At 34.5% G+C, this 14276-nt stretch overlaps 1 protein-coding gene across 5 annotated transcripts in view; it reads right to left on the bottom strand.

The window, feature by feature from the left end:
- The window catches only part of RELCH (RAB11 binding and LisH domain, coiled-coil and HEAT repeat containing), a 115572-nt gene that overhangs the window by 45192 nt on the left and 56104 nt on the right, over positions 1–14276 (bottom strand). For all 5 annotated transcript variants that reach the window (XR_009222465.1, XM_058557259.1, XM_058557260.1 and 2 more), the window contains exons 11-13: positions 11854–11966; positions 7712–7802; positions 4618–4689 (exon numbers count right to left, since the gene is read on the bottom strand). Coding sequence is in view for 4 of the 5 variants with exons in the window: in XM_058557259.1 (XP_058413242.1) it covers positions 4618–4689; positions 7712–7802; positions 11854–11966 (276 nt within the window). In the remaining variant the exon portion in view is untranslated. The remainder of the gene's footprint in view (positions 1–4617; positions 4690–7711; positions 7803–11853; positions 11967–14276) is intronic.

Genomic DNA, 14276 nt, shown 5'->3' with positions numbered 1-14276 from the left:
AATATGACAGACATCCGTGTATTCAAAATCCAGACTAAATATACATTAACAATTTGCTATGTTTGCTTCAAGTCTTCATTTTTCAAAGATATAAAACATTACAGATACACTCTCCTCCACCCTCTCCCCCTTCCTCCATCCTCCCTCTCTAGAGATCCACCCTGAATTCGGTATTACTCATCCCTCAGCATGTCTTTATATCTTTACTAAGCATGTGCAAATCCCTCAAACCCTTACAGTGCATAGTTGCAGGCACTTTTGGGAAATCAACAAAGTCAACGCTCTGCTATAAATGGACAATGACTCTTCTACCACTACCTGTTCAACTCAGGGAAGAGCGTTGAGAGTTTTAATAATAGGAGGGATTACAAAAATCACTCTGGTAATCAAAACATTTGCCTGGGATAGGAGTGTGGAAACATTATAAAATCCTGATGTTCCTATTTTTTGAAGACGTGAGAAAAAAAATTTAAACAAGATGATAAAATATGAGAGTAAACTTGAAAAAGAATTGTAGTGTTATTTTCAGATGCTACTGTTTAATATAACGTCAACCACTGTTGTGTCTTAGTTTCACACAATTTTTTCCACAGTTAATAAATGTTAAAAGAATGTTTTAGCCTAACTAATGGCTGAAGTTAGAATAAAGAGTTATCATTATACAAATTCTTGCATCTCCTTCCCATCTTTGTACCATTATTGTGATTTGATCAACTTATAAAATTCTTTAAACTTAAACTTGTTTAGGTCCTTTTTACATATAACGTTAGAATAAAATAAAGATAGAAGATGTGGAGGACGGCCCAGTGGCGCAAGCGTTTAAGTGCATGTGCTGCGCTGTGGCGGTGCGGGGTTCACAGGTTTGGATCCCAGGCGTGCACTGTCGTACTGCTTGTCAAGCCATGCTGTGGTGGCGTCCCATAGAAAGTAGAGGAAGATGGGCACAGATGTTAGCTCAGCGCCGATCTTCCTCAGCAAAAAAAGAGGAGGATTGGCATGGGATGTTAGCTCAGGGCTGATCTTCCTCTCTCTCTCACACACACACACACACACAAAGATAGAAGATGTGACCATTTTCATAAATTCACAGTGTGATTGGGTATGCAGAGCAAGGTTTCCAGACATTTTTAAATGACCTAGTTTTTGTTTTGACTTTTTAGAAACAAAAATGTATGTAATTTTAGCAAATTTTGGTTACCTTTAGATTGGTGAATATGCCTCTTGATATAGCCTTGTTTATTTATCCTTTAGGCTAAAAATTGCCCCCCAAAACGCCTTAAAGTATCTTAAAAGGGCTTCTTGGTTGGTATCAGCACAGGCAATAGTAAATTTCAGCTGGGTATTTGCTTCACACTGATCTGGGCTGAAGTCAACCGGGGCAGTTAGTTTCAGTATACCACAGGGAACCCACAGGACAAGTCAGCAGGCATTACTCCATTGAAGCCATGACCACACTGAGATTTTACTGTTTACCACTTATAGTGGGGTACAAGGCAAGCAGAGATCTATGGAGGAAACATTAAGTTTATTCTTAATACTGCTTAGTATTCTAGTTATCAGGAGCAGTGTGGAATAGCTTACTTATTCTTTGTGAGAATGTGATATTCATTTCTGTCTCGGAACAAGAAATAACAGGATGCTCAAACTCATGTATATCTATCTATATGATTTACCACAACAATAAGATACCAGTTTTCTCTTATAAAATAGGAAAACATTAAAAAAAATTTCATCATGCCCAGTTCCTGGTGAAGGTATGAGAAAATAAGAACTCCAATGCACTGCTGACAGGAGTCTAAGTCCATGCTACATTGGCTGGGGGCAATTTAACAATGTCAAAATCACAAATGAAAGATGTAGAGGTATTAAACGTATGAGAAATTAAACAAATGCACAGATACGCACACAACGACCTGTCAATGGTGTTACTGTCAGGGATACAGAATACTATATATAGTATTGATTAATTTTCAGTAAGAAAATTTTAAAGGATATGAAAATGCAAGCTGGTATATGCATAAATTTTTATTTCCTGAAAGCATTAATTAAAAACTATTAACAGTAGATATATATCTTTGGAGAGAACAACTAGGGGCCAGGGAAGGGGAGCCTTTGATTTGCATTTTATTCTTTTCTGTACTGTATGAAAATTTGTTTATTTATTTATTTATTTATTCATTATTTTCGTGAGGAAGATTGTCCCTGAGCTAACATCTGTTGCTAATCTTCCTCTTTTTGCTGAGGAAGATTGTCCCTGAGCTAACATCTGTGCCCATCTTCCTCTATTTTGTATATGGGACGCTGCCACAGCACGGCTTGATGAGTGTCCACACCTGGGATGCGAACCTCCAAACCCCGGGCCGCTGGAGCACATGAACTTAACCACTATGCCACCAGGCCGGCCCCTGAAAATTTATTTTTAACCAAATAAAAAAAATATTGTTACTGGGATTGAGACTATGGATTATTCTTTTTTCTTTTTCTGAGTTAAAAAAACATGATAAATCTTACTTTTTAAAAAGACAATTGTTTGACTATTGGTTACTCACCATTAAAGAATATGAGGTAAACAGTAAATGCAACATAAATAGTTCATGCATTATTGTACAATTCCTTTTTTTGTACCCCTTTTTAAGAACAATCTTACAAAAATGACCCTTTAAGGCAGAAGTCAGCAAACTTTCTGTAAAGGGCCAAATGGTATATACTCTTGGCTTTGGGGACCATAAGGTCTCTGTTGTAACTACTCAACTCTGCTATTGCAGTGTGAAAGCAGACACAGACTAACCATAAACAAATGGGTGTGGTTGTGTTCCAATTAAACTTTATTTATAAAAACAGGATATAAACTAGATTTGGTCTCCAGGCTGTAGTTTGTTAAGCTCTGCTTTAAACTATGGTTGTTTAAAAATAACTGTGATGTCACCTCATCCTGCTACCCCTTCTAAGCCCTGGACCTACTGGAAGATACCTAAAAGGACACAATAGTCCAGTGGTTCTCAATCTTTTTGGTTGCAAGATTCCTCTGGTCATTTAACAATTAATAAGCACCTCAAACAGCTTTTGTTTGGCTGGGTATTATTTAACGACATTTATCATATTAGAAATTAAAACTGAGAAATTTAAAAATATTTATCAATCCATTTAAAAATAACAGTAAACTCATTAGAGGTTAACATGAATAACATTTTAATGAAAATAACTATTTATAAAATAAATTAGTGAGAATGGTGTTGTTTTACATTTTGTTGCAAATCTCCTTAAGTCTGACTTAAAAGAAAAGAAGAGAGGTAGATTTTCTTATCTGCTCTGCATTTAATCGTTGTGATATGTTGTTTTGGTTCGTTGAAGTATTTAAGAAAATCTGGCCTCACACAGACATGTAATTGAAAAAGGGACGAGTATTTTAATAGCCTTTTCTGATAAGAACAGATATTTTACTTTGATTCTATACTAAAACTGGACAAGTGATAGTTTCTTAAAGGTTAGTTGCAATGTGGAATCTGAATGATATGGTTCATTGCTAATAAACTCTTTAAACCCTGACACATTCAATTCCCTTGGTCCACTTTGGACTTTGCCTTTATTTTTCACCCAGGCATGATTTTGAGTATTATGCACTGGTCATTTCAGAAATACCAGATCACAGAGTTATGCAGACGTTCTTCAATATTGACACATTTTATTATAACCTCAAAAAATCATATTTGTTAGTCTCACCACTCTTAAGAAAAGTGTTTACATACTTAGAAGCTATCAAGCTCACAGTGATGGATATAAGTTTTCCAAAATTCTTGTTCTCACTTATAAATGCTGTCTACTTGTTTTCCTTGAAGTGACAGGTGCATTTTATTCATTTTTATGAAAATGTTTGCCAAGTACCCAAGTCTGAAGAACTGTAGCTTGTCAGTGGTCTGTCGAGTAACATCAGCATTCCATGAAAACAAGCAGCTAGGTCAGCTCCTAACTCAAACTATTTGAAGTGCTTTTCCTGAAACAGCCATGATACTTCAGTACACAGCAAAAGGGCTTGGTATCAATATTTTCCATTTTATCACATAGAATATAAAAAGATGCACACTCAGGGTCAAAATTTAGTAGAATTAACAATTTTACTGATTCATCAAGCTTATTTTCAAGTGAAATTGGCTTTCTCTGTGAGTGCATGGCACTGAAGAATACAATCATTATCAGTACACTTGGGTGTCACTGCCTTGATCAGTGCTAATGCACTGGCACTGTTGCCCATTACAGCTTTTGCACCAACAGTGTAAATGTCAACACAGAGGAAAAGACAAAAAATATTTTAATATTATTATGAAAATAATTTTCACCTCATGGACATCTTTGAAAGGATTTCAAGGAACCCCCCAGGGCCCTAAGGCCACACTTAGAGAATCGCTGATACAGTTTAATGTATCATGCAAAATGTTAATGTACTTGTCTGCAACGCCATATTGAATCAATGTGAGCCTTTTCTTTTTGGCTCATCTTTTTCCTTTATCAGGATAGCATGCCCTAGGAGAATTTGGATTAAAATGTATAAGACACTTGAAAAAAAGTTTTCTCTAATATTAAAAAGGAAAAAAGTTTTTAAGAAAAAATGACAATTCTTACAGGAAGGTAAGGTGCCAACGCTCCACAGGATTCTGCCACAAGTAGTCGTCTTTCTGGGTATTTGTGATTAATCTAGAGTAACAAATAAATAAATCAAGCACAAACAATATAATATACCCTCCCTTCTTTCCACAGAGAACTATTTGTCACGACAAATCCTGTTAAGAATACAATAAAGCTTCTTTCTTTTCCACTTCTGAGAATCTCTGTGTGGCTATACCTGGATCAGAAACAAGGGAATCAGGGAGAGACTAAAAAATGAGGTCACAGTGGTTATCTGTTAAAGAAAAAAGATAAAGCAAAGATGAAAATTTGGCAAGGTGTCTAGAAATTGTGGGCTTGCCTAAGACTAGGCTGTCCTTAGGACGTGAAGAGCAACTTCCTCTTTCCCTAGCAACATTAGTATATTTTTTAATTTGGAAAACCCAGCTTCTGGATATTATAGATATGGTCAATAACATGTGCCAGGAACAACTCATTGGTCCTCTTTTTTACCTAAGGGATTAGGAAGTAAGTTAATCAATGATTTAACCAGAACCCTTGACTAGTGATACGATTTTATTTTTTAAAGTAAGCAGACTTCAATCCATTCCTGTTTGCATATGCAAGATGATGAGGTTTTGTTACTGTGATGACTACACTGAACCATAACAAAAAATAACAAAAAAAATGACACATACTGGGTTTTGTTCCCATATGTCTTCTTCATAGAATATAAATCTTTCTTTGACTGGAAAAGAAGTATATCTGTTCTCATATTCCCATATGAAAAGGTGACATAATTCATTAATGTATTGGATGCCTAAAATTAAAAAAAGAAATTATACAGCAATCTACTGGGCAACAAACTGGAGGTAGGCAGCTAGATAGATCCCCGATATCCACGTTTACTCAGGTTATAGAAGAGGTGGTGGTAGAGATGTTTATAACTGACATCTCTGAATTAAATCTAATCCAGAAACAGTAACCTCAAAGCAGAATGGTTTGAATTTCAAAGTATGTTATTCATAAACTTTGATTTTGCTTTTCTTTAGTCTAGCTCAAGGAGTCTCAAAATTAAATGTACATACAAAAATCAACTGTATTTCTATATAATAGCAATGAGCAAACAATAAAATTAAGAAAATTCTATTTACAATAGTATCAAAAAGAATAAAATACTTAGGAACAAATTAAACAAAAAAGTGTACAAATTAGATTGTGAAAACTGTAACACTGTTGAAGGACATTTTAGAAGACTTAAATAGGGCCAGCCCCATGGCTTAGCGGTTGGGTGCATGCGCTCTGCTGCTGGCGGCCCAGGTTCGGATACCGGGCGCGCACTGATGCACCACTTCTCCGGCCATGCTGAGGCCGTGTCCCACATACAGCAACTAGAAGGATGTGCAACTATGACATACAACTATCTACTGGGGCTTTGGGGGGCGGTGAAAGGAGGTGGATTGGCAATAGATGTTAGCTCAGAGCCAGTCTTCCTCAGCAAAAAGAGGAAGATTAGCATTGATGTTAGCTCAGGGCTGATCTTCCTCACAAAAAGAAAAAAAAAAGACTTAAATAAAAGGAAACACACCCTAAATCATGGACTGGAAGGCTAACTATTGTTAGGATGGCAATATTTTCCAAATTGATCTATAGATTCAATGCAATCCTTATGAAAATTCCAGCTAGTTTCTTTGCAGAAATTGACCAGTTGACCTTAGAATTCATATGGAAATTCAAGGGACCCAGAATAGCCAAAACAATCTTGAAATATGAGAACCAAGTTCAGGAGGTTGGCTTTCTTTTTGGGGTGATAAAATTGTTCTAAAATTGACCATGGCGATGGTTGTACAACTCTGTGAATACACTAAAAAACATTGAATTGTACAATTTAATTAGGTGAATTGTATGTTATCTGAATTATATTTCAATAAAGCTTAAAAAAAAGTGGAAAAAACTATTAAAAAATTAAATGTACATATGAATAACTGTATAGAATTGGAAATTCAAGGTTGTATATGTTGTTTCTAAGTTAATTTGACTTTGGTGATTTACAGCCTCCCCCTAAATTAGTATGCCCTACAATCTATAGATGATATAAGGGATGACCAGAGATAATTATAACTATATATAATGTTCACTTTAAATACTGAATCTAGATATGACTCCACTAAATTTTAAAGAAAAAAATGAATATTCAAGGAAATCAGAAATAGAATTCTAAAAGACCTTATATTTTAGCAATATTCCAGAGACCAATATTTTTTCTTAAGAATAAGCAACTAAGCTATTATAAATAAGGCCATGAAATTTGTCTTCATAAGTAAGAATTCCATCTTTTTAAGATGGAAAAATAAGCTGCTTAATGACCTAAACATCAAGTCTAGAAAGTCAATGACTCTGAGTTCTACAGAGGACTGGAATGTTAAAATTTGATAGAAAACCGAAAGTATTGTTAGTAAATAATGAGTTGAATTATAACTACAAAAGCCTCCTACATCAAAGGTTTACACTTTACATTCTGTATATCTTCGTAATATATACAAGTATACAATACATGTAAGATATTATTTGTATTACCTACCTACATACACACACCCTCCTTCTTGCTCTCCCTTGAACTCATCAAGCACACTCCCACCTCAGGGCTCTTGTATTTGCAGTATCTCACTTCATTCAGATCCTTGCCTAAATATCTCTTTCTCAGATTTCTCTGACCACCCTTTCTAAAATAGCATTCTCCATCACTCTCTAACTTTCACCTGCTTTATTTTTCTTCATAGGTTATAACACCACAAGACATCATATCATTTATTTGTTTATTCTTATCTCCCCACTAGGATGTCTTTGTCTTTTATTCACCACTGTATCCCTAGTGACTCCAACAGTACCTGGAACTGAAACTAGTGTTTCTTAAGTATTTGTTGGAAGAACAAATAAAACAAAAGCATCCCAGAGCATTCTTAAGCAGTATTATATCACTGTGCTGGGCTATAGAAACAGCAGCATAATTTATATCCCACATATTTCCTAATGGCATTTAAAAAAGATAATATGAACATTTATAATAAATTAGAATATAATAGGTAGGGGAAAATCCAATACAGTTATTTACCTGTTCCCAACACTGCGGTAAAAGTTCAGCTTCTACACGTGTTGGTCCAACATGACGTGCAAATGCCACACAACCCGTCAGTATCATTTGCCTGAAAAATAATACAAATGAGTAAAGACTTGTATTTGCATTAGAAAGCACAACTAGGACTAAGGGCTAAAAAGAGTCAGCTCTGTAATTCACATAAAGTACAATATTTTTATACAACCAAATTAGACTTTTCCAACAATAGACGAGGGTGTCACCAAAAGAGTGAGTTTCTTAAGACTAGCTCCTCCAGCAGTGGCCACACCATTTGTGATATGTTGTGAAGGGATTCTCTATTGGTGTGAAGCTGACTCTTGTAACTTCCTAAACTAACTTCCCACACATGCATTCTGAGATTATAATATGTCTGATGTTTAAGCTTCTACTGAACTTCAGTTTCTAGCCACTAAAACAATCAGTGATCATTTCCCCAGGATTTCTATAATTAACAACTATGGTATCATATTAGTAAAATGATATTTCTTAAATCAGAATTTTGGGTATTGTACCCAAGATAACTGTGGCAGGCAGCTTATCACTGGCTTCCAATGACATCCATCTCCAGATATTCCTGCCCTGTATAATCCCATCTCCTTGAGTGTAGACTAGACCTAGTCTAATGATTTGCTTCTAATGGACAGAATAATGGCCAAAGTGGTGGGATGTTACTTCTGAGATTAGGTTATAAAAGTCTGTGACATCCATCTTGTGGGACTCTCTCTACTGCCTTCTCAGCTGGCATGCTTTGATGAAGTATGCTGCCATGGTGGAGAGGTCCATGTGGCAAGGAATTGAAGGCAGCTTCTGGTCAAAAGCTAGAGAGAAACTGAGGCTCTCAGTCCAAAATCCCATCAGAAACTGAATCCTGCCAATGACCAACCATGTGAGTGAGCTTAGAAGCCAATCCTTCCCCAGTTAAGTCTTCAGATGACTATAGCCCCAGCCAAAAGACCCTGAAGCAGAGGACTCAGATTAACTGACCCACATATACTGCAATATAAAAATGAGTGTTATTTTAACCACTTTCTTTTGGAATGATTTGTTACAGAACGATATATAAATAACCAATAAAATAACCTCACTTGAATTGACAGATTTGTAACTTAACAAGAATATAAAATTTCAAGTAAGATTTTTTACTCTTCAGAATGAAGTTCCATTTAAAATGACTTCAAAATGCAGAATTGTAAGTTTTTCCACTTTTGATTGTCTAAGACTTCAAAACAGTAAAACTTGATGGAGAAAATAATTACGTTTTCAATAGATGTTTTAAAGCAGTCAACTTCAAGGAAAACCAAAATAAAATGTTTAATTCATATTAATTTACCAAATCAACACTTTAAGACCAGGCTATTTCTCAAAATATGTCAATTTAACTTAAACTGCAGAATGACTTTAAATTTCTATTTAGTTTAGCCAAATTAACTATAATTGTTCTCTCAGGTTGAGAAGAATAATGACAGGAAAAAATATTTAGACAACAACAAGGGAAATGTTGAGCCAATATGTCTTCATCGTATATTGCAGCTTCTTCTCACTTACCACAACCTTGTAATTTTCATCTATCTGATTCCCCTTTATATTTATATCATTGCCTTCTATGCCTATTTCTCAACTTTTCTTTTGCTTTTCTACTTCCTTTTACTTTAGGAAGGCAAATAAAGTGAATAAAAGGAAAATGGAAAAAGAAATTCCCAAGCTTTACAGACAGCACTTTAGCTGCCTATTCTCCAATGAAAATTTCCTAATATTTGATAATTGTTTCTTTCCTACCAGTGTCTTAAAAGAATGAAAAGGCATATACATAGGTTCCATCAATGTTTGATAACTGTTAATATATGAACTTCGGTGAAATTTAAGCATTTCAAACACTTGTAAGAAGTATACACTTGTGTAAAACTTTCATGTGAAATGACTTTAAATCCTGAGTCACCATCACTATATTAAAAATGTACAAACTTGCTGAAAAAATGTTAGGCCTCTCAAAACAAACTTCTTAGCACAGTTAAGATTCAAAATTCTAAAAAATACGACAGTTTTGAAATACAGTTGAAAACAGAAAAAGTCAGATGGCCTATAGATTAAAAGCATTGGAAACAGGCTCCTGTGATGGTAAAAATAAACATTGTTCTAACTTGTGGAAAATCACAGGACAAGGATTCTTTGACTAGTACCTGACACAGGTAGAAATATGGCGTCAATTACAGTTGTTAGCAAAGCACTGGCAAAAAGCACCATTATTGAGCTTAGAATTAAGTTTCCTTAGGATACAATCAAAGAAGCCTGAGATTCATTAAGTAAGGAAAAGTAATGATTGATTATATGCCAAATATATTATGCTAACTTAAAAATTTTGCTTTGTTAATTTGTTATTCACATTATATAAAGTTAAACTATTGATTAGTATATTTTAATAAATAATTGTATTTCTGTAAGGTGAAAGATTTAAATGTGGATGTGAGCACTTAATTCCTGACATCTCTTGACCTGAAGTAAGGCTAATAGCTACTTTTGGCCACCAGGTGGCAGCTATTAGCTTTACATGCAGAGTCAATGAAAACTATAGATCTAGAGGTTTTTACCTTGCAAATCTACAAACAACCTTGTAATAAATGGTATTTAATCATTAATTAAGTTACCAAGATAGGGAATAGTGTTTTTTAATAAGAAAGTAAAATATTAATTTTCCTATAGAACACCATCAAATTGTCCTTAGAAAACTTGCAGTTTGCAATGAATGGTACTAATACAGTAATTTAAATCTTCTTATTTTATTTGACTAGCATGTGAGGCCTGCTGGTGTAGATTAATCTTGACTGGATCCTGAAAAGGACATGTTTCTCCACTTGCTCAGGCATATTTTGGTAACAGCAAGAAAGAGATTTATACTTATAGATTTTTAAAGTCTACATGATTGTTTTTATTCTCATAGTTGAGAGATTCTTTGTATTTTAAATTTTAAGCTTGACTTGTTTTATGGTTCACTCTTACGATTTTCTAACATTCTCAGGAGAGGTAAAAACTGTAACAGTCAGTAAAATAAATATTGAAATTACATAAAATTATCTAATTAAGGACAATTCTATTGTTTAGCAAAAGTATAAGCAAAAATCATTTTTTCATTAAGATAGAAAATTATAACAGAAAAACATCTCAACTGCCCTATTTTATCCAACTGGTGCTTAGTTTATCTACCCACCCACTAGGATGTTTCGTTTACGTTCGTACTTGTACAGCTTCACTTAGTGTTTAAAGGTTTTGCTCTCTGAGGTAGACATCGATTACTATTTCTCGATCAAAACCCATGCCCCTTTCTTCTGGAAAGCAACCCTGATGTGTCCCCCTTTCCCTGACCACCCACAGGTATAACTAATTCTCCACACAGGCAACCTTGGTTGTGGACCCTTGCCTTAGGACTAACCAAAAAAAAAACCACTGTAACCCTCTAGTCACACAGTAATTGGCTTACAGATAGCCCAGTGATGCAAAAATTCATATATTAAATATTTTACTTCTTGTAAAGCACAACCATTAAGATGCCATGATGTGTTTAGTTCATCTGTGGGGAAAAGGATGAATATTTAGGAGTTCTTGGAGATCAAACGTGAAGGATAAAGTCAAAAAATATTTGAATTGGGGGCCAGCCCAGTGGTGCAAGCAGTTAAGTGCGAGCGCTCTGCTGTGGCGGCCCGGGGTTCGCCGGTTCGGATCCCGGGCATGCACCGATGCACTGCTTGTCAAGCCATGCTGTGGCGGCATCCCATATAAAGTGGAGGAAGATGGGCACGGATTTTAGCCCAGGGCCAGTCTTCCTCAGCAAAAAGAGGAGGACTGGCAGATGTTAGCTCAGGGCTGATCTTCCTCACCAAAAAAAAAAAAATTTGAATTAAAAGTCCAAAGGTAACTAACACAAAAGCGTACAAACATGAGCAATTGGAGTTACAAGAATGAAAACACACAGGTATTGTGAACGGGGCCAGTGCTGCCTCCGTTTATTAAAATAGATATTGGGAAGCAAAGAAGGCATTTAGATTAAACTGCTAAACTTGATGCCAAATTACTAAAATTAGTAAACCAACATTATATTTATTCCCCAAAGAAGTAATCATACCCACCTTTGCTCATCATCTGGCCTCTTGATCAAATTGAAAAGTATGTGAAGAAGCTGATCTCTCTCTTTAGGCTCAGGATGTAGGCATGCTGTACACAATATGAGGGGGATCAACTCCTAAAGAAATATGAAGGTGGAAAAATTCAAAGTAAAAATGCGTTGCAGAATATTCTTTTTTCCCAGAGTATGCTTAAAAGGACATTTAAAGTGAAATAAACCTCAACATACAAAAGAGCAAATTTTAATTTTATAAGGTTGATAATTCAAGAGAAAACACTTAAACACATATTATGTGTTGATTGTGCAGAAGGTACAAATCACAATGTAACAAAGTTACCTAAGATTGAACTAACCTCGTTCTCTTATCCAGTACTTCCCAAGGGTCTACTAGTTTTTACACTAAATAACATTCCATCTTACTATAATCTGATATTGTAATTTTGAAAGTGTTTTTAAACAAAACTTGCAGAAGGTAACCATATTTTAAAACTTACAAAGATAACAGAAAATAAAGACAACTCTTCCCACTTCTACAAGTACAATATAATCTGTCTTTATTAAGATTAGATCTAACTAATAATTTTGTATTCTTAGCACCTAATCCAGTGGCTAATTGAAAAGAAGACCATTTCCACGGATGCTGAATGCTCTCAGTATTACTACAGAGTATCAGTAGAATGTTTTATGTTGAAATAGAAAATTTTAACAATATTTTGTTTGTTGCACATCCAACATGCAGAGGTAAATTCAATATATTGTAGGAAAGTAATAGACAAAAGTTCATTTCTCTCTTCCAAAGAAATACTTCAAAATTAATTTGTTCTACATTTTAATTAAACTAAGACAAAATTCTAAAATATAGTCAAAAGATATTAATGTTTTTCATTTTGGAATAGATTTTCAAATATAATGAGAATAAAAGTCCAAAAGAGATAGAATATTTTTGGAGAGAAATCCTCTAAGTTATAAAAATGATATTCTGTAGATATTTTAAAGAAATCACTACGATGTAATAAGGAGGACAGAATGATTACTCCCATTTCATTTTCCTGTCTACCTCCCTACCCACCAAAAAGTGCCAGCAGATTTAAAATAGGAGTTGATCACTACGTAACAGAGCACGATACCCTGAAGAAAAGTCTATACTATAGGAGAAGTACCTTCCCATTTTGAAGATGCTCCCTTAGAAACAGATGATATGATTTTTAGAGGAGTTGAGACTGAAGCTCAAAGGACTAGAAGTCCCCTTCCATTATTTCTAAAGTCTTTATATATTATTTTAAAATTATAATTACCTGGTATAAATCTTAAATTGAAGGTACAAAGATGTAGATAAGAGCTAAGAATAAATCTGAGAAGTAAAAACAAATTTAAAACATTTATTCTGTCATCTTTCTATCTGGTCACTTCTGTAGGTTTTACATTAGTGAGTGAAAAGCAAAAGAAATAAAAAATAATTGGGGAAAATAATTTTGCACTGGGAATGGAAGACAGAGTATATACAGTATATAACTACATTGTTAAGTAATGTTTTCACCAGAGACTTAATATGATGCTTGATGAATTAGTCTTGACTTTGTAGGAGAAAATAAACAACCTTTTAGAAAATATTAGGATGCGAGACCATTAACACCAAGGACTATCCTAATCCTTAGAGGATTCCATTTAGGCAACTAAGAGCCACTGATACTAATGAGAGGACTAAGACATTACATCATCAGCATATCCCACTGAGAGAAGAACCTTAAGTATGAAAAAGTAGTTATTCTAGAAGACATTAACAAAAGGAGAAAATATTTTAATGACTGAAAATCAAGAGAAGCTCTAAATATTTTATTTGTACTTTCCCCTTAGGTCAGATCTTTCTCTCCTGAGGGTTTCTTACTTCCTCCTAACCCTTCTTCTTGCTTTCCCATTGTCTCTACAATTACACTCTTACATTATCTTATTCCATTCTCTCCCTATTGCATTACTCTTTAAAGATAAAGTTATGAAATGTAGGTAAGATATTTGCTATAACTGCATATATATACTTACACACTCTGTTTAAAATATAGAGTATATTTAGCTTCATCTCAAAAACAAGCATATCAAAATAACTGTGTTACTGTTTATTCTATGTGCCTTACGTCTTTTTTTCTTTTTTTAAATCATGAGGCTTTGCAATCCTTACTCAAAGAGGAAGTTTATGTTGTACATTAATATAGAGAATCTTTTAACTGGAATATGGCTCAGAGGTGCCAAACTGAGAACACTAGACCAGGAGCTAGTAGAGCTCCTGTCTCGATTTATTCTTTAGTACCAAAGAATCTAATGAAAGTCACAAACTTCTCTGATTTTTCATTTCCTCAAGTGAAACTTATAGGAATTAAGATTAGTGTAGAAACGGAAAACATTTGACATACATTCTGGAATTTCCTTATCTAT

Source organism: Diceros bicornis, chromosome 16 (assembly GCF_020826845.1).
Source record: "Diceros bicornis minor isolate mBicDic1 chromosome 16, mDicBic1.mat.cur, whole genome shotgun sequence".
Classification (NCBI taxonomy): domain Eukaryota; kingdom Metazoa; phylum Chordata; class Mammalia; order Perissodactyla; family Rhinocerotidae; genus Diceros; species Diceros bicornis.
This window is presented reverse-complemented; position numbering and strand designations above follow the sequence as displayed.